General features: G+C 40.6%; 1 protein-coding gene across 3 annotated transcripts in view; it reads right to left on the bottom strand.

Moving 5' to 3' along the window:
* The window catches only part of FMNL2 (formin like 2), a 316,007-nt gene that overhangs the window by 84,427 nt on the left and 207,519 nt on the right, over positions 1-24,061 (bottom strand). For all 3 annotated transcript variants that reach the window (XM_049615644.1, XM_049615645.1, XM_049615646.1), the window contains exons 3-6: positions 21,110-21,190; positions 15,632-15,708; positions 5,734-5,817; positions 2,563-2,715 (exon numbers count right to left, since the gene is read on the bottom strand). In XM_049615644.1, the coding sequence (XP_049471601.1) occupies positions 2,563-2,715; positions 5,734-5,817; positions 15,632-15,708; positions 21,110-21,190 (395 nt within the window). The remainder of the gene's footprint in view (positions 1-2,562; positions 2,716-5,733; positions 5,818-15,631; positions 15,709-21,109; positions 21,191-24,061) is intronic.

Here is a 24,061-nt window from a genome sequence, read left to right on the forward strand (position 1 = left end):
TACGAGCTCTCATGGGTGTCGTGTCCACCCGTGACTTAACGAGATTTTCCGGTTTGAAGCCTCATCATCAGTGTGTAAACTGAAGCTGCTCCAGAGGCAACAGGGAGAGGAGCAGCTCTGGTGGCATTTGAACTGAAGATACTCAGGCAGAGAAACCAATCTGGTGGTGGTGTAAGACATGAATGGAACCGGAGGGAGAGGAGACAGGAGGATGAGAAAGGACAAAGCAGAGGACGAGAAGACAATCAGAAATGAGATGGAAGAATGAAAAAGAAGGGCAACGAAAAGAAAGCCAAAAAGTGAAGGAAGTGTGGGGACCAGAGAAAGAAAGGGGAGAGAAGAAGGAGGAGGAAAAGAAAAAAAATGTAAACAATCTTTGGGTATATGAAAAGCAACATGTACCATATGCCTGTACTTCTGATTGCTGTTTTGTTTTGTTTTGTTTTTTAAGTCACAGATGCCATCAAATGACCAAATACAGAATTAGAATCCAGGCATAAATCCATGAACCACAAGAGCTGGAGTATCATTGATATACATTGTTCAAAAACAAAAGTCTAAGCTTCAGGTCAATAAGCAGCATAAAAGTTACTGCCACGTTGATTTTCTGGAGTTACTAGAACCCGCGAAGGAAGAGTCAAAGGAAATCCAAATGTTCCGTTCCTCAGTTTGAAACTGTTCAAACACAAGACAGAAGGATGTGATATTGGTTTCTTAATTGGTCATCTTCTAGCACATCTGCCAACCATCCATGTCATATACTTCCTGACTTTCCCAGAACAGCATTTCCATCATGTCTATCTATACTTTTGGTCCATTTTTTTCCAATTTAAAATGAATTCTAACAGGATCTACCTTGAGCCAACTGTCAAACAATGCCTTCCAGGGTCCAGGACTACCATTCTCCTTATACCTAAAATATTCCCATATTTTCCTGATTCTTCCACTCTTCTAGAAACAATGTGTTCTCAATGAACAGTCTTTAATAATTCAAAATTAGGCATAATGAATTATTAATCAGAAAAATGAATCCTGTGAAGGTGGTACCTAGCCAACATATGATACATTCCAAGTAAGAAATGATAAAAAAGTGAATTAAAATGTACTTTTGTCAATTAAATTCCTTATATATAATTATATCTACACTAATGGTAAGAATTTCCATTCCTGTACCAAGGTCATTAGGGAATTCCTCAGGCATGACTGGCCTTTCTTCAACTTCCAAATCAGCCTTGTCCACATGTAAAGTTGACGTAGACTAGCAAGTTATATAGCTCTTGGCCTATTGCAAATACCACGAGACGAACTGAAACACTGCTCTTCATTATTATTGAACCATTCAAAACCCATTATTATTTTTGGCATCTTCAAACATGGAAAATCTGAATGGTTGATTGGAAGCATCTCATTCAAACGTCAAATCCTTCAGCAAAACTGAATTTTATTATTGAGATATTAACTTTCTATGACCAAAACCTAAGTCAAAGGGACAAAAGGTACATAAAAGGCTACCAGTTACGAAAAGTCTGAAAGCCACATTTTCACTGATTTACAACTTGACACATGGGACCCCACCACCAATGACCCAATATCCATGGGGATCTTAAACATGGACAGGAACAACATCCACTTGCCAGATCAAGTCTGAAATAAGTGACATAAATTTTTCAAGCTGCAAAGAATAAGCAACATTTGGGAATGAGGCATTTATTAATAAAAATTTTTATTAAACTTCTGCAAAACAGCAACCTTTAAGAACTTGCTCTAGATGTCATCTCCGTCTTGACAGACAGGGTTCTGATTTATCCATCCGTGTACCTTAACTCTAACTACAGTGCCTGGCAAATTATAGAAGCTCAAAAATATTTTTCAGTGAATGAATGTGGAAATGAGTGAATAATCAATCGCAGTGACATTCCAGCCATTAGCAGTAGAGATGATCAGCACCCATCCTTCCTTAGCATGGTGGTATTTCAACCATGAAAGACTAGAGAACAAATCCTTAGGAGGAAACAGAAGGTTGACAACTGAGCAAACCTAACCAAAGAAGCACTGCTTAAAGGCATTTCATTAATAAAAAGGATCACTACAGCATTGTGCACCTAGGACTAAGAACACGTCCCACAGAGCACACACCTGAGCTACCAATGGAAGAAGGGAGGGGAGAAGAGTATGAAGAGCCAACAAGGAATTCTTGAGAACCCCAAATCTCAAGAGGTGCTGCCTCTACACAGAACACACAGCCTAAATCACAAAGTCAGCATCTCCCTGGTTTTGAAAACTTAAGCTGCCGACGGAGTCTACTGCATTCCATCATTTGGCAGAACTTTCTGTGCTGAGTGCAGGTGTGGTGTTCCCAGAAATCTATTTAAAGCTACAGAATATTGTCCCAGTGATGCTCCCATAAACTCCTGAAGAAACTTTCATTTGCATCAACAGAAATCCAAGGGTTGCGTGAGAAGTTACAGCAATCTGTAGCCCAGGATCATCACCAGAAGCCAGGAACTCTGCTGTCCCCGCATATCCTATCACAATTCCTCCCTCCTGATTAAAGGAACTCACCGCAGTGCAGAATGCCTTCCTGAGCGGGATACACTGTTGCCCACCGGGGAGGGCAGGTTGCTTCCTCTGTGTAGATCCTCGATGGACCTACTCCAGGGCTTTGATTTGTCCACCGAGCTCTCCACAGTGCTTTCCACGCTTTCAAAATCAAAACTAAAACAAAAGAGAAATGCCACTGAAGCCTTAAAAGTTCACAGTCACACAAATGCAGGGATGTGCATAACATGCTCCTTCCTAGTATACATCTGCACCTTACAATGGGTAGTCTTTGCAAACAAAGAAAACTGAAAAAGAAACATAAAAGAATTTTCACGGACTCAGTGTTCACTTGCAGAATACAAAATGACAAATACTGGGCAAGGCAAAAAAAATAGTTGAACAACAGCACAGAAATAAATAGTAATGTGTTATCTGTATTTTACTACAAGGCTTACTAATTTACCAACTGCTAACACTGCTATGGGGGAAGGGGAAGGAAAGATCTTACAGCTGTCTTCATTTTGCTTTAACAAGTCAATATGTAGGCTTAGACTAATTTATTCCTACCCATCAATTTTCACTGAGCATTTTCTCCTAGTGTGTTGGCAAGTGTACTTTTCCAACCATATGTGATACATTACTCGCAAAGTTATGGATTTGCTTTGATTTTGGAATCTCTTCCCAATGTGGTGCTCTTTAAAGTAGGACTTGTTTCTCTCTGACATTTTTTGAGGTTATTACTCATGTTAACCATGTTAGAATAAATGGAGAGTTAAGTTGCTCATTTTTGCATAATTTTAGGAACAAAATTTTTAAACAGCCAGGCCTTTGTGTTGTATGCATTTTCTCCTCCCAAAGTTAGTAGCTCTCCTTTCTCAACAAAATACTTCATCAAGTGTTTCTACCCATAGTTCCACCCGGCAACACCTGATCAGAGAATAAACAGAAGGCAGCTATACTTAATATCACATGGAAGATTCGAGAGGCTATTACAGAAGAGACAGTAACAATACATATCGGAAAAAAACAGTAGGACTTTTTGTCAAACAGTTTGACTTTTTATAAAAGTATGATGGCCAAAAAAAAGTATTCTGTTAGAATTCCATTAGAATTGTCATCTGCAAACTCGGATGAGCCACTGATGTATCATTAGTGAATGGATCTGGCCATTTTGTCATGCTTTTGGATGCAGGAAACAGAGCTGAACAGAAAAGAGGTGGGATTGAGTAATCAAATCCTTAAGAACTAAAAACAGAAGTCTACAACTGACACTGGAGAAGGTAAGCTGAGGGGGGCACCCCAAGATCACCCGTGTCACTGTTACTCTCGCCAAGTCACTCTGCAACCCCCAAGTCATTGGTCAGCTGTTCCATAGCTTCCCACTCCTCTCAGCTCACCCTTCCCACCCCCCTTACAGAGCAGAATTAGGAAACACACACCTTAGTTAAGCATCCTATTTAGGGATGGAACATGAACCTGTTGGTTCACATTACCTGGGCTAGGAAACTGTCACAAGCCAAGGAACAGTAAGGAACTTTTCAGCCCATTAGTTTCAAGAAAGAACGTAAGTTATGTATTTATATAAAACTTATCTAAACAAGGCAAAAGCAAACCAAACCTAGCAAGCAGAGAATGTAAAGGCAACGCCAAAAAAATGAGATTAGGAAACCACAGCTCTGAGTTCTGATCTTTTGCTGGGTTTGATCTTATGCCACAACTAGGATCTCCTCGTGGTAGCACCTCCTTTTCCTGCTGGTCCTAAGTGAGGGCACATTTGGGAAAACTGGTTCACAGCCTCTATTGTGATATAGGTAAAGGGTTAATCACAGCAAACATTTAATACATAGCGTGCCATCCTTTTCCATTGAAATTTCCACTGAAATTTCTTAGCTTTTCCTCGATTCCATAACCATTCCTTCAGATTTTAAACAATGCAGCAGGGTAGTATTATTGTGTTTGTCACACAATATAAAGTGAAAAAGAGGTTAGCAGTTTTTGACATGATGGACATAGACAAGAAACCCCCTTTGGAAGAACAGGCTATAAAAAGTGGGGTTATACCTCAGAAGACAACTTCTTAGAAAGCTAAGAACTTGTCCATCGGTGTCTCTTACTCTACTTCACATGATACACTAGAGTTATCAAACCTGAAACTGATTATGCTAGTCTCAGTTAATACTGTCATTTCTGCATCCGTTAGGTAGGAGTAATTACCGCTTTCTCCTCACGCATTCTCAAGGAAGTGCTGAGGGTTCTAAGATAACATCTGGTTCAGTCTTAGAACTTCTTTGGAATGATGCGATATAAAAAAACAAGTTACTGCTTTTAAAGGCAGCATGGGGAGGGGGGAAAACACTATCATCCAAGTCAAAATGTCTTCCAAACAAATTGTAAATACAATTATTAAGTATTACTTCCTCAATCTGTGTGTGTGAGAGAGTCTATCAGTAGATACTGCAATGTTTTTGGTTTTTTTTGACTAAAGGAGGGAATGTGGAGAAGAAAATGTCTCATCCAAATGTACATTTCTCATTCCTGTTGTAAATCCTTCCAGAAGCCTCGCAAATGGGAAAATTTTAAGAATTAACAAAAAACAAGGTTAAATACGTTGATTTTTTTTTTCCTGCTCTGCCCCAATTTTCTCCTCCCTCACCTTAGGAAGGCGAAGTCAAAACAACACAAATACCCATCAAGTAAAAAAGCAAAGCCTCTGTTTACTCCTCCCCTCAGTCCCACTAGATTTGGTATCCCCATCTGCAATTATTTTCTCTGCATTTGCTAGCACGTACAAATGTATATATTTTTGTTTTGTTTTCTAAGAAAAAGAAAGTCACTCTTCTGTGTCATGTGTTATTCACTCAACAGTATATCACATACCTCTTTCAGTATCTGCTAGGGTATTCTACCATACGGACATAATGTAACTTGAGCACTGAAGAAAGTTACCTCTTTTAAAAATAAGGACTCCTCCAAGGGGGATTTTTATTCCCCTGTTTTACTTCTGCCTTGAAAGCATTTCTAATAACAATTACGTGATTTGCTTTTAGCTACTTGAGTAGAAACAAACCTCCTTAAACCTTACCACATCTGCTGCTGGGCTTCTCCCCCTCAATGCGGTATGTAATTTTACCACTCTCTTGCATCTTCTGTGACCACATGAAATTCAAAAGCCAAAAGCCAAGTTTTACTTACGTGACCGCGTACTGCGCAAATGATAGATATTCCACTAGAACATCAAGACCCCTGTTTTCTTCATTCAGAAACTCTCTGACCCATCTGTTAAAAATAAAAACAATTATCACAGAGGTTCATCACATGCTCTGCCATGAGAAAGCCCAGTGAACACAGTTACTGTTCCACCAGAAACTTTCACTTCAAGGAAATAACGGAGGCAGACCTAGACTCCATCACACGAAGTAGGTACTTTTCAATATGGTAACCATAAAAACCACAGCATTTCAATGTGCAAGAAAAGGGGGCAAAAGGTATACATGTGCCTCCCTTGCATTTTACTGCTTAGGAGACTTGAGGTGACCTGTAGGAAGTGTTCTAAAAAAGGAACCTGCTAAGTGTATTTTTTTTCCACCACAACTGACCCACAGCCTGCTTGTTAAAGGAGCCAAGACTACACAGGGAACGCGGCAAGCTAGGAACGTGACAACATAAGCAGTGAAATTCAGGCATGATTCCAAATCCACATTCAAGTCCTTCTTGGCACACTAGGCCACAGAAAACACTGAACTAGCCAATGAGAAACCAGCATTTAGGGGCTTCTGGAAATTCAATAGGGTTAATGATTTGCTTAATTTTTTCCATGAATGTTAAAACCTCTTAAAAACTTGCAGGCGCCGCATACCATCATCAAAGCCAAGACATGACAGATCATGTTTTTCTTTAACTCATTTTAAATAGTATCACCTTGCATTTAAATGGTGGGTTTGAATGCAGTTCAGTGAGAACTTTTACTGATTTTTATTTGCACTTCGCCATAACTCCTAGAGATGAAGCAGAGTGGTCAAACAGAACCTTCAGGCACTGAGGATAAACACTTGCTACCACGAATTTCCTCCAGGGCATTCATCTTCAAAGAATGCATGATACCTGATTAATAAGCCTTCACTAGGTACTGACAAGTAAGTAAAAAAGTCTGCTACTATCACAGAAATGGGACTTGAGGTACATCACCCACGAGTTCCAAAACTGGTTTCCTTCCTCCAAAAACACCAAGCAAAAAACAGGCCCACCAGCTCTGGACACGATTGCTACGCTAGAAGCTAGTTTCGCAAGCTGTTAGAACAACAGGACGACAATCGTACGTGTATTGTTAAGGATGAAAAATCCCTTAAAATCTTCGTCTTGACTGAAGAAAAAAAAAAATCTGATGGACTCAGGATGCCTGTTTTTAAATTCTGTTTGGGGCCTTTTTCCTTTATCCTCAAGCTCATTCTTTGTTGTATTCCTCTCATCTCCATGATGCAAACTCGGGTCTACAGGTAGCCCCCGGAGGCAGCAAGGTAGGAAAAGCAGGCAGCTTATCTCGTATTTTCCCCCAAGTGTCTCAGGCAGGCTATCACAAAATGTATGCACCTAACACAGCCACATATAAGCAAATAATATCAAAAAGATACCTAGAGAGGAAAGTAAAAGAACACCACCTGTTGGGTCTCTTAAGAGCTGACAAGGGGCGCCTGGGTGGCTCAGTCGGTTAAGCATCTGACTTCGGCTCAGGTCACGATCTCGCGGTCCGTGAGTTTGAGCCCCGCATCAGGCTCTGGGCTGATGGCTCAGAGCCTGGAGCCTGCTTCCGATTCTGCGTCTCCCTCTCTCTCTGCCCCTCCCCCGTTCATGCTCTGTCTCTCTCTGTCTCAAAAATAAATAAACGTTTAGAAAAAAAAAAAAAAAAGGGCTGACAAAAACTAAAAGAGTTGGCCACCCGTCAGGCTTCAAAACCACCACATACAGCGTCTCCTGGCTTCTGCCTCTGGATACTTTCAGTTGATTTATTTTAATTATTCTCCCTTTACAGCTAGATCTCAGGAGGCACTGTACATTTTTAAGTGCAAATAGTTAGAAGCCTAGAAATAGTAAATAAATTTTCTTTTTATAAATGGTAGGACACTAAAGCAAGGATGGCAGTCACTATGGAAATCCTCTGACTAGCTGCTCTGGAAACTCAAGCCTCTGAGCTTCTCTGAGGCCTCTCCAGTGGCCTGGCCTGTGAGCTCTGGCTGGGTGATTGAAACTGGCCCTCAATGGCAGGCATACAGCAGGAATCCCGGGGGCTGGGCACGGAGGTCTTCATTTTAGAATGAAGAGTCACCATACACTCCAGATGATACAGAGCAATCTCAATTCTACACTTTCTATCTCAGTGGCTCATAAAAACACTCCAGTGTAGGAGCTGAGAGCAACAACTATTGTAGTTCCTTCTGGTTGATTTTCTAGACATAGCCTCTAAAGAGTAGAGATGGTCCAGGACACCCTGTGGACCTATCACTGCCTTAACCACCAGCACTTCCAACTCAGGGATTTTTAGCCACAAACTAAATGGGAGGCAAATGACTCACAGATAAAAAAATGTTTAAATAAAATAAAGGGAGGGAGGGAGGGAAGGAAGGAAGGAGGGAAGGAAGGAAGGAAGGAAGGAAGGAAGGAAGGAAGGAAGGAAGGAGCGAGCCAAGCACGGCAGGAGCCACAATTCTCTTGACTCAAAGTACTAATATGAACACATTTTCATGCAGGGATAAAGACTATTTAGCTAGCTTCTCTTTCTTTAATCCAATGCTATTATGGATGCCTCCAGCCCCAGTTGCTGATTTTGAGTGTAAGTGCCTTAAAAACAATATTCACAGTGAAAGGCAGGAACAAACTGCACAGTTCCTAACAAGTCGGCTAGAGTGTAACAATTCCTGCCTCTGAGAGGTTTAATTTCATGAGGTTAATCTCTTTTTCTAAACCCTGAGATCTTCCCTGGGTCTTTGATCTGGCCCAGACACCCCTAGCTGATTTAGGGAAGAGTAAGATAAAAATCTACCACAGTGGGGGTGCATGGGTGGCACAGTTGGTTAAGCATCCGACTCGATCTTGGCTCAGTTCATGATCCCACAGTTCATGAGTTCAAGCCCTGCATCAGACTCTGCGATGATGATGTGGAACCTGCTTGGGATTCTGTCTCTCCTTCTCTCTGCCCCTCCCCCTGCTTGTACGTACACACACGTTCTCTCTCAAAATAAATAAACTTAATAATTAAAAAAAAAACTTTTTAAATCCACCATGGTTGACCTCCTTATCCTCTTTGCCAAACGATCCAAGGTTAGCCAAGTCATTTCAGCAAAAAGGCTATGCATTTACAGGGGAAAAAAAAAAAAAAAAAACAGTCTTCACTTTTTCCCCTCTCTTATCAATTCCTAGCCCCTCTACACTTGGGATATACTGTGGAGGAGAGAACAGAGGTGAGAGTGAACTTCTGAGAGGAAACAGTATACAAACAAAATGGGTAAAGATGAAAACTGGGCAAATTTCAAAGCAGTATCTTTAACCTAAAGGCATAAAAAAAATGGAAGCCCTACTGTGCAGATTCACGTACATGATCCTGCAATGACATATCATAAATTTAGGGTTCCTCTAGAAAATTATTTCCATTTTTCACTTCTGTGCATATTATATACAGTTTTTTTGTTTTGTTTTGTTTTGTTTTACATATTGCCAACATGCACACCGTTTCAAATTGGATGATTATAGGTTCTGGAAACAAGAATTATTTCTGACTCTGATAGCATGCATCGCTGAGTACCCCCACAGATTCAGTGTAATTACCATATGTTGTAAATTTGAATTAGGCAAATTCCAAATCAGCTGCTCAGGAGCTGGAAGAGACCATGATAAGGAAAAATAGCTCTGAAAAAAACTCTTATTCAAGGAAGGAATCTATGTGCAGATGTCAACAGTTACTGTTTTATCACAGGTTCAAGTTGTTTCAGAGTTGCTCGTTTCTGCTTCCACTCTCCTCACCCCACCCCTGCACCCGGCCAACTTTAGAAACTCATTGTTCTGATCTAGAAAATGAAGTCTCAAAGGACCTTTTTGGCTTCAAATTTCTAAGATTAAACAAAGCAGACCCAAGATCACAAGATAAGGGACAGTGGTGAATTCCCTTTGCCAGTCTCCTTTTGGAGGTGCTCCTAATACATGGCGGAAACTGCAGTTGAGGAAAAATCATGCGAAAAAATCACAAGCAGCAAGAGAAAGAAGGTAAGCATCACTCAGATAAACCATCAGCTGCCAAATCTATTCTTCAAGACAGAGTCACAAACTGGTTCTTAGTGCAGCCCACACATCACTAGGGGTCCCTGAGACCCTCTGAGGGGTTTGGGAAGTTAAAACTGTTCTCACAAAAATATTAAGATAGTAATTGCTTTCCACAGTGCTGACACCCACACTGATGGTACAAAATGAAGAGTGGAGAAAACTGCGACTGGCAGAAAATACACCTATTTAGTCTTCTTCACCCAGAGCACTTGGGAGAGAAAAAAAGTCAGCTTCACTTTAAACTGTCCTTAAGGAAGCAATAAAAAAAAAATACTGATTTTAGTAAAGCTTGTGCCATGAGTTTGTATCTTTTTAATTTTCTATCTAACAAAATGGAAAGCCCACATAAACCTCTCTCCCCTACTGTCCCTAAGTACCACGGCTGACTCCAGGAAAAGCACTTGTGCAGTTTTTTGAGACATCAACTGAACAAGTTGCTGTTGGGTTTTTTTGTCGTTCTTTATTTTTTATTTATTTATATTTTTTTACATGAAACATAAAATGACTAACAAATACAGTTATTCTGTCTTAGGTATTTGGCAGACATTTTCTCAAAAGTGAATGAAGTGAGCGTATCATTTCAAGGAAAACAACTGAGAGGATTTGTTGTCCATTATAAAATATGAGGTTTCAAACAAAAAACTAAAAATTCTGGAACACTTGTATTCCCCACCACGAACTTGACAACTCCCCAATCCTTAAAGTATATTCAGATTACACTGATAATTATTAATGAACATGAATGTTTTCATATTGTAGAATAAAATGTCTCAATCTTTGAGAGATCAGAAAAACTCAGTGAAACCATATTTTCCAAATAACCAATTCATGATGTTACCCAAATTATGCCTGGGTGGAACGACCCATTCAATTTTCAAGATAGCACAGTGGGGTCACCTGAGTGGCTGAGTCGGTTGACGGTCTGACTTTGGCTCTGGTCATGATCTCACAGTTCCTGAGTTCAAGACCCACATCAGGCTCACTGCTGTCAGTGCAAAGCCCACTTCAGATCCTTCTCCCTCTCTCTCCACCCCTCCCCAGCTCGTGCTATCTCTTTCAAAATAAACATTAAAAAAAAAAAAAAAAAAACCCACAGTGAATTTTAGTTTAACCAAGTACAAAAGCCCATTGATATTCTTTCAGATTCTACAAAGAAATTACCACTCATTGAAGGATGGTGTACCATGAAAGAAGAATATCCACAATTATCTGCAGGTTATTTAAAACTCCTTTTTTCAAGTGCATATGTGTGTGTAAGGCCGGTTTTTCTTCATGTACATCTTCACATACATATACAACATATTACCACAAATCAAATGCAGACAAAGAATTCAGAATCCAGCTGCCTTCTATTAATCAGACATTAAAGAAATTTATAAAAATGTAAATCAATGCCATTCCTGTTACTATTTTTTTCTTGTTGCTTTGGAAAATAGATATTTCTCACAAAATATCTTGTTTGTGCTATGTTTATTATTTTGTATTTACAACTTTGTATTTATTAAATATTTACTTTAAAATAAAAATTAAATTTTATTAAATAAGCCAAGTGAAAATTCATCAGTTAAATTTCCAATATGGTAAACATTAAGAGATAAAACCCACACAAACAAAAGCATATTAAGGTTCAAAATAATTTAAGAGTAAAGGAATCCTGAAATCAAAAAAATTTAAAAACTGCTGGTTCAGATAATGGACTTTATGTTTGGACATATCAAGGTTCAAATCTCAGTGCTTCTCAACTGTGTGGACTGAAGCAAGATAATTAGTAACTGACACTAACTTTCCTCATCTATAAACAGGGGCTCAGAGGTAAAGGGCAATAATAAAAAGATTTTTGTAAGAAATAACACAATGATGGGGTGCCTGGCTGGCTCAGTCGGTTAAGCATCCAACTTCGGCTTATGTCATGATCTCACAGTTCGTGGGTTCAAGCCCCGCATCGGGCTCTGGGCTGACAACTCAGAGCCTGAAGCCTGCCTCAGATTCTGTGTCTCCTTCTCTCTCTGCCCCTCACCCGCTTGTGCTCTGCCACTCTCTCTCAAAAATAAACATACACACACAAAAAAAAAGAAAGAAAAGAAGTAACACAATGAACATATTTAATAAATGACAAGATCATAATCTTTAGGATTTCTAAGAATCAACACTTAAGAATGAATTAATCATAGCACAGTTTGATATATACACACACCCCAAATCAGCTGTACACCTGTTAAAAGCCTTAGTTATTCTTCTCTCTCTTTTCACTGGCCTGGCCCAGCCAGACCCTGTTCACCAAGATTCTGGGAACTGCAGGAGAAAAGACCTTCACTGAGCAGTTTCTGGGCTCCTTCCCCTTTCCACAAATCTTCTCCCTGCCAACTGACACATTCCTCCCACGACCGCATGCCCATTCTTGCAGCTCCAATGAGATAAAGTGAAATGAACATCTTTCAGAACATCTATGTTCTTACACTCAGGATGAAAAGTAATTTTCTCTCTTAATGGAGAGTTTTGTTACAATAAAGTACCTGCAAGGAGACAGAACCTATACCTCAGTGCCAGGAATAAAGCCCATAAACCTACCCAGCTCACCACCACCACCACCACCTGAATCTTATCGCCCTGACATCCAAAATACCATGGCAGATATCTCTGCCTACTCACACTGCATAGCCAAAGTGTTCTCACAGTACTTGGCTCCTTTCAAGGGTATTTCAAGTCATTTCAAGGGCTTGGATAAGTCATAATCCAATTCTTCTCTATTATTATAGTTCCTAAGAGTAAGTGAATAAGATTACTTCTAGTCCAATTCTTACTTCAATTTGGCTCGAAGAAAATTAATTTTCTTTCTCAGAAGATTGCTTCCATTTATACAGTTTAAGGCTGATATCACAACTCAGAACAAACCCTTTGCTGGACAAAGCTGTACCTTGGAATGTTATCTCAGCAAAGTCTCAGACTTTAGGCTTAAAATACAAGCATGTGCCAAGAATAACCTTTACAAGACAAGTAGATTTTAAATATAATTCTTCCTTTTAATTTCTGGGAATCAAATTTCCTAGGTGTCAGGGTCATTTTAGACAGAGAAAGTAACAATCTCTGCATGGAATTCCTTAGAGGTAAAATAATATTATTGAATTATTATTAAACATTATTTTCAATAAGCCTAACAATAATAGCTATCATATTTTGAGTAACTATTATGTATTAGAGCCTATATTAGGTCTTTCATAAGTTATCTCATTTAACCTTACAACATTCATATTGGTAAATAATACCCTCATTTTATAGATAAGAAGTTAACTTAGGTCACAGAGTAAGTACAAAGAGCTTATGTAACTTATCTAAATAACTTATTTAATAACTAATCAAGAGCACAGCAAAAATCTGAACCAAGATCTCTTTTTCCATAAGACAATGGACACCCAATTATTCTTCTATTATGGTACCTCAATAAAGGGCAATAAAATCTATGAATACCTTATATAGCACATTGCATTCCAAGAATTCCTCACTGTAATAATTGGTGATTTTCACATTACTGAGTAATTCTTCAAAAGACTTTCCAATCAAATGAGGTCAAGCCAGTTAGTTTCCATAATGAAGAGTCCAGTTCAAGTTTGGGTTTTCAGGACAGTCAAGATAGGTCAAAGCCCTGGTGCGTGGCTTCATTCCATATAAGGAGAAGCCAAAATATGGTTGTATGCAACCAGAAAATGAGCCTCCATGAATTTTTCTGCTGCTCGAGCCAAAGCTTTCACAAAGTCTCACACAATAGGTGGTAGACAAAGGGAAACTTCAGATGCTAAAGATGAAAGAAATGTAAGAATCTTTCAACATGCCTATAGTATCCTAAACAGCAAACTACTCGGATTGCTTGCAGATTTGCACTGGCTCCAGCCCAACCCAGGCTCTTCTTTTCAGCCAACTTTGTATCAGAAAGGATTGTCTTGCTTTGGTATTTGATGGTCAATTTCACATTATTTCAGTAATGCTCTTTGACAATTTGTAGAAACCCTGGCTGCAGCTCATTCTACCATTGTCAGTCAAGAAGAAGTGCCAACAGTCCAGGGTTGGACCTTCCCAAATGGAATCTAGTTCCTGATCTGTAAATATTGGAAAGTATTTGAGTTTCCTAAGCTTGGATGCCCAACTGTATTAAATCACCACCACTTTCACCCCCAAAAGACAAGCCTCATTGCTTTGATCCCAGGGCCCTGATTACCTTACTTCCTTTCAGGGAAAGAGCTGTCAGATTAGACTATGTAAGAAAAAGAACATGGCATTTTGAACCACAGCACCTGGCTGTACAGCCATAGACTTTATAGGAGTTACTCACCTTCTCTGGTCTTGAATGTTTTTCATCTGTAAATGAAGAACTAGGTAATCCTTAACTTCTCTTCCAGTTCTAATACCATGATTCTATGACCCACTGCTTGACAGTCCATTTTCTTGGACAAAGTGATTATCAACTTTAGAAATCAGTTCATTTTCCAAATACTTCATTCTCAAGGTGAAAAATGTGCAGTTATCCTTTAGGAAATGAACATTCTCACCCAAGCTTCATCACCTATAAATCAACCTTGCATTATCTGCAATTTAAAAAAGCTTATTCTGGGGCGCCTGGGTGGCTCAGTCAGTTAAGTATCTGACTTCGGCTCAGGTCATGATCTCGCAGTGCGTGAGTTTGAGCCCTGTGCCCGGCTCTGTGCTGACAGCTCAGAGCCTGGCGCCTGCTTTGGATTCTGAGTTTCCCTCTCTCTCTGCCCCTCCCCCGCTCACGCTGTATCTCAAAAATAAAAACATAAAAATTTTTTTAAAAAGCTTATTCTGAAATAACTGTGGAAATGAACCATTTGAATGGCTTATACCAAAGCACAGCCTGAAGTAGAAGTAAACTATTATTGCTGGAGTGTATTTATTTTACATAATAATCTGCAAAACTGTAATGTAACATACATGCAAAACTTCATTTCCAATAGACTTGCAAAGAATGTCGCAGGAAATAATTCTGAAAGATCTAAAGTCTATAATCTTCTCTCTGTTAAATTCAAAGAATCAAAACACAGAGGGCCTAAATAACTGGCTGGGTGTTAAACAGGTATGTCCAAAGAACTAAAGCTGCAAAAGAGCATATCTGATATCATTCTGCCTTGGAGATGAATCCTCTTATTCTAAGGTACTGTACAATTATGCCATTCTAGGAGTAAGGGAGAATGCAATACAGTTGTACTCGCTAAAGGCAAGTCGCATGCAAAACTCCCAGAAATGCTTAGCGTTGAGATTCTCCCAACTTTATTTTCCGGAGTGGATTTACACTCCTGGTCCTGAAGTCTAGGGATGCAGGACAGAGATACTCAGAACACCTAAGTGCAATGAGGGGCGTCAGGTGACATCATTCCAGTTTCTTGTCCCTTCTGGAGCTGAAGAAAGCACAATGAAGCAGCTTCAACTAACCAGGTGCAAGACTTCCCTGAGAGATCCTCCAGGATCCCAGGATACATTACTTGTTCGCGAGTTCCTGATTTGCCAGGAATTGTTACACACACAACAGACCAAGCACTATCACTGCATCCAAGCAAAGAATTTTAGGATTGTTATTAATATCCGAATCAAAGACCGTCTGTCCTGCTTCTACTGATAGCAGCTCAAGTACTAACCAAGGCTCCGCCCATCTAAACCTCAGTCTCTTAATCTGTAATGATCAACAAGGAAGCTGAATTCTTTGGATATGATTCAGCCTTTTGGTAAAGTGTCCAAAAGCCTTAAAGCTAAAATGTTAAATGGGCTCACTTACCCAATATGGTTGGTTCTTAAAGAAATTTCCAGTTCTCTTAGCACTTGTGTGGATTCTTGAACACGCCGCCTGAATTTCTGTAATTCAAGAACACATAATCTCACAAAAAAGATTTCATCAACTGCTGTAACTGCCGCTTGTTTAACACAATATGAAAACATCTCTGCTCTTAAAGTGGGCTTCTCTTGCATTTCCTTTTGCAAAGCACACAAATTATTCTCATCATGAAAATTAGCTTGTGCAAAAGGACTGAAAAATTACTTACATCATATATACTAGGTGCCTTTGGGTAAGTACATTATTTTTCCCTACCCTACGATATTCACCAAAATACCTAAGTGTTGGGGTTCCCTTACCCACCCACCCCCCAGTTTCAATGATTTCCTAAGACTCCCTCCTAGAACTCAGCGTACAGTTGTCCTTATGGCTAAGATTTATTGCACACTAAGCAAAGGGAAAGGTGCACGGGGTCAAGTCCAGAAGAAAACAGATACAAGCTTCCAACAGTCTTCTCCCAGAGGAGTCACAAATGATAGTATTTGTGAAATGCCGTCCACCAGAAAAGCTGTCCGCCAGCGTTTTTATTGAGAGCTGGTCACTTAGGCATTCTCTGCCTAGCACATACCACAAGTCCAGACTCCCAGGAAGAAAAAAGAAGGCAGTCAGCATAAACTGTATTGTTGGCATGAACAGTTTAGGCACAGCGAATCCTTCTTATCAGGGAAAGTTATGAACTCTCCTGAAATGCAAGTTCCCAAGTGCCAACTAAGAGCCACCCTTGCAAGGTGGTCTTTCTAAGGCAGCCATCTCAGGACTGTTAGGTTATTTTCTATAGAGTGTAACATTTCCCAAAAGTCAGCATTCAGAGTTACCTCCACCTATGAGCCCTCATTTGGAAGGTCCCTCCTACTTTTGGCATGTCCTTCCTCATTCCCTGGCCAACAAAAACCCTACCGATCCTTCTAGAACCCCCTCAGGTCTTTCTTTCTTCAATGAATCACCCTCTGCTAGTAAATACATGCTTCTTTATCCTCTTAACTCTAAATAATCCCCGTGTATCACTGAGTTGCAATGCACATCCGTTGTCAGGAACACGATTTCCTCCTGAAACATTTATTTAGAGTAACCAAAGTCTTAGGCCACTCTGGAAGTAGGACGTTTGATACACCATGCCTTTTAAGAAGAGTTCTATGCTCTCTGTGCTACAAATCCAAACCACCTGCATGTTACACAGTTTTCAAGAAAAGGCTGTGAGAATTCTAGCTCAGGATATTAGGGACCCTTCTCCTCTGTTACCACAACTGTGGTGGAAATAGGCTCATCCAGTTCCAAAGACGAAGGCATCCAAGGACAGGAAGGAACGGAGGAGGGCTGGAAAGGGAGGATGTGCGGTGGACAGATCCAACCCCTGCCATGCCACAGGAAGGACCTGGTATCCCGGTGAAGACTGGAAGCCTTCTCAGCAAGGGTGGACTTCTGTTACCTTCTTCTCCTTTACCCCACCTGCTTCTCACCAGGGCCCCAAGGAAGCCAACAATCTGACGGTTTCCTCTGACTGCCATTCTTAAAGAACTCCAAAGACCTTCTTGGTTTTTAGAATCTGGGTATATTGAGATAGATGAAATTAAAGCATCCCCAAAACAATGAAAAAAGAGCCACTCCCCTCTTTTGTCAAGAAAGGCCTAAGAAATGACAGAAGAGTTATGTATCAGTTGGAGGGACATCCAAACCCGGTGTCTCCTGAAGAGCTTTCCAGCAATGAGGACCGCTGATGAGGCAGAGTCTACAGTCACACAGCTGAGGAACCCATTCCCAGGCCTGCTGCTGCTCTGGAGAGGCCATTCCCATGTCAGAGTCACAAGTCTCAGACTATCTGCATATGTGGCCTTTTAGAAAGCAACTCAGCGTTCCCAGCTTTGCTTTGTGCACAGTTCTGACTCGTTCCCCGTGGTCTTTGCTGGTCCTCAGGGAAAGCTCATCATCAGCCACAAGGGCACCCTGTGTAGCACCGAGGACACAATAGGGTATAAAGAGGATCCGCCGAAGGGCTAAGAGGCATACATCAAAATAGAGCAACTCCATCAAAACACCAGGAGATACCAGGAACGACAACAGTAGCAGATAACATTTCTCAGGCATTTACTATGGCAGGCACTACAGTTTTACAACTGCATGGTAACAGAGAAAACCAAACTGACTTTGTCCCTGTATTATATTCTCTCGAGGGCTGTGTAACTGTCAGCGGGACTCGGGACCATGGAGAAACCTTGACATCCACCTCTCTAACACATAGGAAATGACTGTTGGCACTCTGCGTCACGAAAATGTATTGAGAATGCTTCAAGACACCACACACAAAAACCATGTGCTTGTGGGGAGCAGCAACAAGGAGCCAGGTACCGTCAGTGAGTAGTGTGGAACATTCCCCCTGGCCCTCTCCACTATAGGCAGGCCCAGGGATGAGTTCAGAGGAGCCCTGGAAATCCACGCAATAGGTCTCATTTCACAACTGCACAGCCTGCAGAGAACCACACTCCTTTCTTCATGGTCTTTTCCCACGCGACGTATGAATGCACCTCCCCAAATCACACACCAGCACCGCCTGGTATTCAATGAGGAGGCTATTTTGCAGAGTCCTGGTCACAGAGATATAGAATTTAGGCTCTTCCTTCCCTGCCCTCCAGGATTTCCCTTAAAACTATTTAGCAGAAAGTCTAAACAGAATATGCTTAAGAAATGTTCTCACAAGACAGCAAATTAAGTATCTTCTATTCAATGTGAACAAAAGATAAATGAGTTAAAGTATTTAAGCTCTCCAGACACAGGTTAGGGAAGACAACTCAGTCTAGACTGTTTGGCTAAAATTGAAAATCCCGATTTGAAATCTTCCCTTTTCCTCACTGTAGTACAGCTGAGAATCTCAAACCTGTTCTAACTGCAAGTCGTGCCTTATTCCAAGCAAAATTTCCTCTTTCCAGGCTTTAAGCATGAGAATTAAGTTGAGTGGAAAAGATCATTTCCTACTGCCAGCTCCTGACAGAAAGTGCAGGGGTGGATGATTCAACATCCATTTTATCTTTTTCTCAGCAGAATGACTGATCTTGAAAGGCAAGGCACAGACCAAAGCAGGCCACTCAGGTGAACACATGGTCCGGTATCTGGTCAGGAGTGAAGGTCAGCCCACACAGATATCCTCATCTTTGTCCTTTATGAAGTTATTTGCAATGGAGCAAAACACTCTCTAAACAGCTTATTTGTTTTACATTCTTTGCTTAGCTCAGGAATAATGGTTCCAGAAGAGAACTGGGCCTTTTCCAGGAGAAAGCCACCTTTTCTCTCCAAGCATCTCCTTCTTACAGAACTTGAGGATGGACTCAGAGAAGCGTTCTCAAGGAGTGTTCTTATCCTCTCCTTTTTCCTAAGAATCTGAGAAATGTTGACGTAATTGGGAATGGAACTTGCTGTAAATGAGAGGAGCACTCAGTCTACGCATAAACAGCAACGTTTCTGCCTCACTTAGCAACATGAGGGTTCCTAATCCTAGGGTCTGAGCCACTGCCTGAAGGTTTATAAATTAGGGAATTTCTTTTTTTTTTTTTTAATTTGTTTTAACATTTAATTTTTGAGAGACAGAGATAGAGTGTAAGTGGGGGAGAGGCAGAGAGGGAGACACAGAATCCAAAGCAGGCTCCAGGCTCCAAACTGTCAGCACAGAGCTCGAGGTGGGGCTCGAACTCACGAACCATGAGGTCATGACCTGAGCCAAAGTCAGACGCTTAACTGACTGAGCCACCCAGGCATCCCGAAGTTGGGGAATTTCTGAAATTATTTCTAGAACAGAATCTTAGGGCGCCTCAGTGGCTCAGTCAGTTGAGTGTCTGACTCGCCACCCAGGCATCCCGAAGTTGGGGAATTTCTGAAATTATTTCTAGAACAGAATCTTAGGGCGCCTCAGTGGCTCAGTCAGTTGAGTGTCTGACTCTTGATTTCAGTTCAAGTCATGATCCCAGGGTCGTGACATCAAGCCCTGTGTTGGGCTCTGCACTAGGCATGGAGCCTGCTTGAGACTCCCTCCCTCCCTCTCTCTCTGCCCCTCCGCCACTAGCATGGGCACACACACTCTCTAAAAAAAATAATAATAATAAATAAAATTAAAAATAATAAAACACAATCTTGCTGCCCCTATAAAAAGAAATAGCCAAAAAATTCTCCTGGTTTTTTTTGGGTTGTGTTGGGCAAGAGGGGTGGTGCCTTCATCTAACCCTCTGTAATCTAATGAAACTGAAGGTTGCTATATCCTTGGAAAAGGAGACAAGAAAGAGGGGACAGACTCATTCAGGGGGACTGACAGAGGCTCTTTTAAGAAAAGAATGATGCGTGAGCCATATTTGTGGGGTGGGGATATTATGATACTTTGGCAGGTACATTCTTAGAAGAGGAGTCTGCACCATAGTCAAGTCACATATGGCATCTAGCTGACAGTAAAGGTCTATAGTCCATCACCCCTAGATTGTATTTCTTCTGCTTGTCTCATGTTAACCACAGGACAAAAGGTCAGGAAACTTCCAAAAGGAAGTAAAAGCTGTTCTCATTTGCTCGATTTTCTTGGATGGGGGTGGTGGAGACGTTTAGAGTGGAAGCAGAAGATAAAAAGATTTGAAAAGAATTACAAGAGCCCTAGAAACAGTAGGCAACTAGGAAAAGTGTGCCTTTCTTCTCTCATGAGTCACACACTGAAACAGAGGGAATTCAGCTCAAGTTATTGTTGCTGCAGCCTTGAAAGCAGGAGTTGTGGAAGGTCAACCAAAAAACCAGTGGTATCTGGTGAAGAGTGCCTGTACCCATCTTGAGTGAGGACAGCTCTGCCCTGAGACATCCCAGGACCGATCCCAGCCCGCTGGGCTGTGCCAGGCTACATGCTTTACCACAAGGCATCAGTTTAAACCAATTGTGTGGCTGCACAAAGCACAGCTTGTTTGTAAAAGGAGAGAGTCAGCTGAGAACGGAATCAGCTATTCTCTCTCTACCTTCTTGGGGCCAGGGGCAGGGTTAGGCCCGGGGGAAGCTGCTAATAGCATCAACACAGGATATGAGCACACAGCTGGGATGACAAAGCCACAGTGATTTTTCAAGGCCTCTGGAAATGCACCAAAGCATGAAAGACAAGTATTCCCTTTGCTAAGCCCGCTTTCTGAGGGGCCTTAACACCTCTGGACTCGACTTGCAGCCCTGTGTGATTGGAAACGGCAGTGACTCAATAACCATCCGAGGTACATGACTCCCATCTCAGGAAAGCACTTTTTAACACCTCCTTACACGAGAAGGATGGCTTTCTTCTTTGTTTCCTCACGGTGGCTGTCTTGCTGGAGGCTCAAGCAGAGGCTATAATGCAGAGGAAGGAAAGTCCCCTCCGGTGCAGGAGGTGCCCGCTCACCAATGAGGAAGGGAGAGCAAAGAGTGCAAACAAATCCATCTTACCTTCCTGGTTACAGCTGGATCCAGATAGCCTTTGAGCTTTTGAATGTATGTATGGGGAGGATTCTTCACCTGGAATCGTTCCTGCAGGAAGCACAAAAGTAAAAAGCATGAGGGCTACGAAGGTGTGACCACCCACCCCACTCAGATTAATACTGTTGATCCACGGCTGACATGCGTTCACACTTACTAGTGTGACCCTGCAGATGATCTTCATGTACTGATGGTTTTGAATCTTTAGAGTAAATGTTATTATCCTCCCTTTGCAAAGAAGAAAAACGAAGCTTAGAGAAACTCAGTCAACACAGCTAGTCAGTGTTAGCAGTGGATTTGAGCCCACGTCTGCCCTATTGTGGAGTCAGTACACTATGTCTTCAGTGCTCCGCTGCTCTCATTCTAGAATGATGCTTCACGCAACGTGTATTCACATCCTCTTTGGGTAGTTCTTCCGTCTACTGCATATTTTTTGGACTATCTTCAATGTTGGCAAATAGTTCTTTTGAACGTTATTTTTCAAAAATACCAAAAACTTGACTCAAACTGGATAAAACTAATTTGTTTCAAAAATGAGGAATGGGTCAATCGCTAAGAGACTCAAGTGAGTGTATCTTTGTATGAGTACATATGCACGTATATAATCATTAATGGGTTCCCGAAGCAGTTCCAAATTAGAAAACCTGGAAATATTTGTAGCAAAAGCACGGTCACTAAAATAAGCATATAATATATATAATATATATTCCAAGGTAGTATTTGAATGCAGATCTGGGATGGGTCCTGAGAATCGGCATTACTAACAAATGGTATACAGATGCTATGGATGGAAGCACACTTTGAGAAACTCATGCCCATGTGTATCAGGTATTACAGACCATAAATGTCCAAAGCAGAATAAGCAGCAGTAAAAAACTGGGTAAAACCCAAATGCCCACAAACTATAAAATGGATGAATGCTTGTATTATGTTCATATAATCGTACATTATATTCCAATGAAAATGAACAAACTGTACCATATTCTCCTGTATGGATGGATCTTACAAACCTGATGTTGAGCCAAAAAGAATGTGACTTCACTTCTATGGATTTACACAACAGGCAAAATTAAATTTTAATAGGGACATATACATAGGTGATTTTATTTATTGATACATACCTATACATCTAGGGGATGGAGGAAGAGATGATGAGCATAAAAATGACAGGGGATCAAAGTGGGGGAAGGGAAATTCCAAGTGACCGAAGAGGCCACAAGGTTCTCTCTCTTGACCCAAGTAGTAGTCATACAGGTGCTGACTTTATCCTACTTATTGTGTTGTTCTTAGGTTTCACAACTTTCTCTGGACCTATGCTACCCTTCACACACAATGAATCAGCACTAAAAGGAAAAACTAAGATTTATCATGAAATCAAAACAATTCTTATCAGGGCCTCCTCCAACGACAACCTGAAAAGATGCTTTTCTAGTAATTCTTTTTAACCTGATTATTGCTTATGCCACAATGGAGTTTTAGTATTTCACAACACTGACAACTGGCCAGCATGTTCAAGCATGTGTATTTCCAACACAGGGAACCACAACATCCTTCCTGGTCCACTCAAGTCTTCTTGCTTACAGATATAGAAAAGCCTTTCTAAAGATCATCTCATTAGTGAAAACATACATTTTATTGTTATTTAAAATGATTTAAAATAGATGGAAGGGACTTGTAGTGAGACAACTGTCCATATTTCCCATTTAAAAATGATCAGGGGGCACACCTTAGTGGCTCAGTCAATTAAGCATCCAACTCTTGATTTTGGCTCAGGTCATCATCTCATGGTTCATGAGATCAAGCCCCACTTCAGGCTCCTGGGATTCTCTTTCTCAACATAAATAAACATTTAAGAAGATGATCAGGAGACATTTTAGAGTAGATGAACTGATTCTCAACATAGCTGTTAACAAAAAAGATCAGCATAATGTTTGTAATTATCCCCCCTCCCCGCCATTTTCCAATCTGCGAGCAACTTCTAAATAACAATTCACAGGTATTTGACATCTCTAGTGCCATCGAATAGTCTATGTATAAAGTCCTTTTTCTTTTTCTGTTTTTTTTTTTTGTTGTTGTTGTTTTTAAATCACCATCACTTCACTAAGGGGCCAGATAGGACCCAACTGCCATAGGGCTTTAACAATAGCCCAGCTAAAGACTAAAATAATCACAAAAAAACTCCAAAAAATGAAGTGATAAACCATCTAGAAGCCAGTTACTATATCCAACCTTATGTATGACAATAGATAATGCCAGAGATATATCAGGATATCAGAAAAACTTACTCTTTTTAATAATACAATCCAATTATCCAAATTTAAAATTCCTATGGCCAGTAACAACTCAAACTGTGTTCCGTTGTGCTATAGCAAATACCTCCTACCTCTAAATATAAGGTCCCTAACACAGGAAACTCAACATTAAGTTTACTCTGACCAATGTGGTATTTACCTGAGGACCGACATTTAAATCTATGGACAGTTGCTAACAGATGTCTAATGATTGTTCTTTTACATAATATCTTCACAACAGAAGAGCTGTATTTTTTCCTTTAAAACAACAAAATCTGGTTGACTAGCACATGTAACATATTGTCATCCACTCAATTAGTGAATCCCATTTTTGACAGTCAATATATGCACCTTTCCCCATTTTCTGCTCAAGACTGTCGTGATCCAGAGGGGCTTTATCAAATATGCATTTATTGATCCTGTAAGTATTTCCTTTTAATTATTCCCCTGAAATTATAGAAGAAGTCTGTAATTAATACATACTTTTCCCAATGCGCTTACAAAAATTTGCTGTTGTTACACAGTTTTCATTTGTTTGAATAATTTACTAATCTATTTCCAAAACAAAACAAAACAACCACAACAGAACATAAAGAAGCCTGACGCTTCACAACATAGGAGGTCTACATTG

The sequence above is a fragment of the Panthera uncia genome, assembly GCF_023721935.1.
Source record: "Panthera uncia isolate 11264 chromosome C1 unlocalized genomic scaffold, Puncia_PCG_1.0 HiC_scaffold_3, whole genome shotgun sequence".
Taxonomy (NCBI): Eukaryota; Metazoa; Chordata; class Mammalia; order Carnivora; family Felidae; genus Panthera; species Panthera uncia.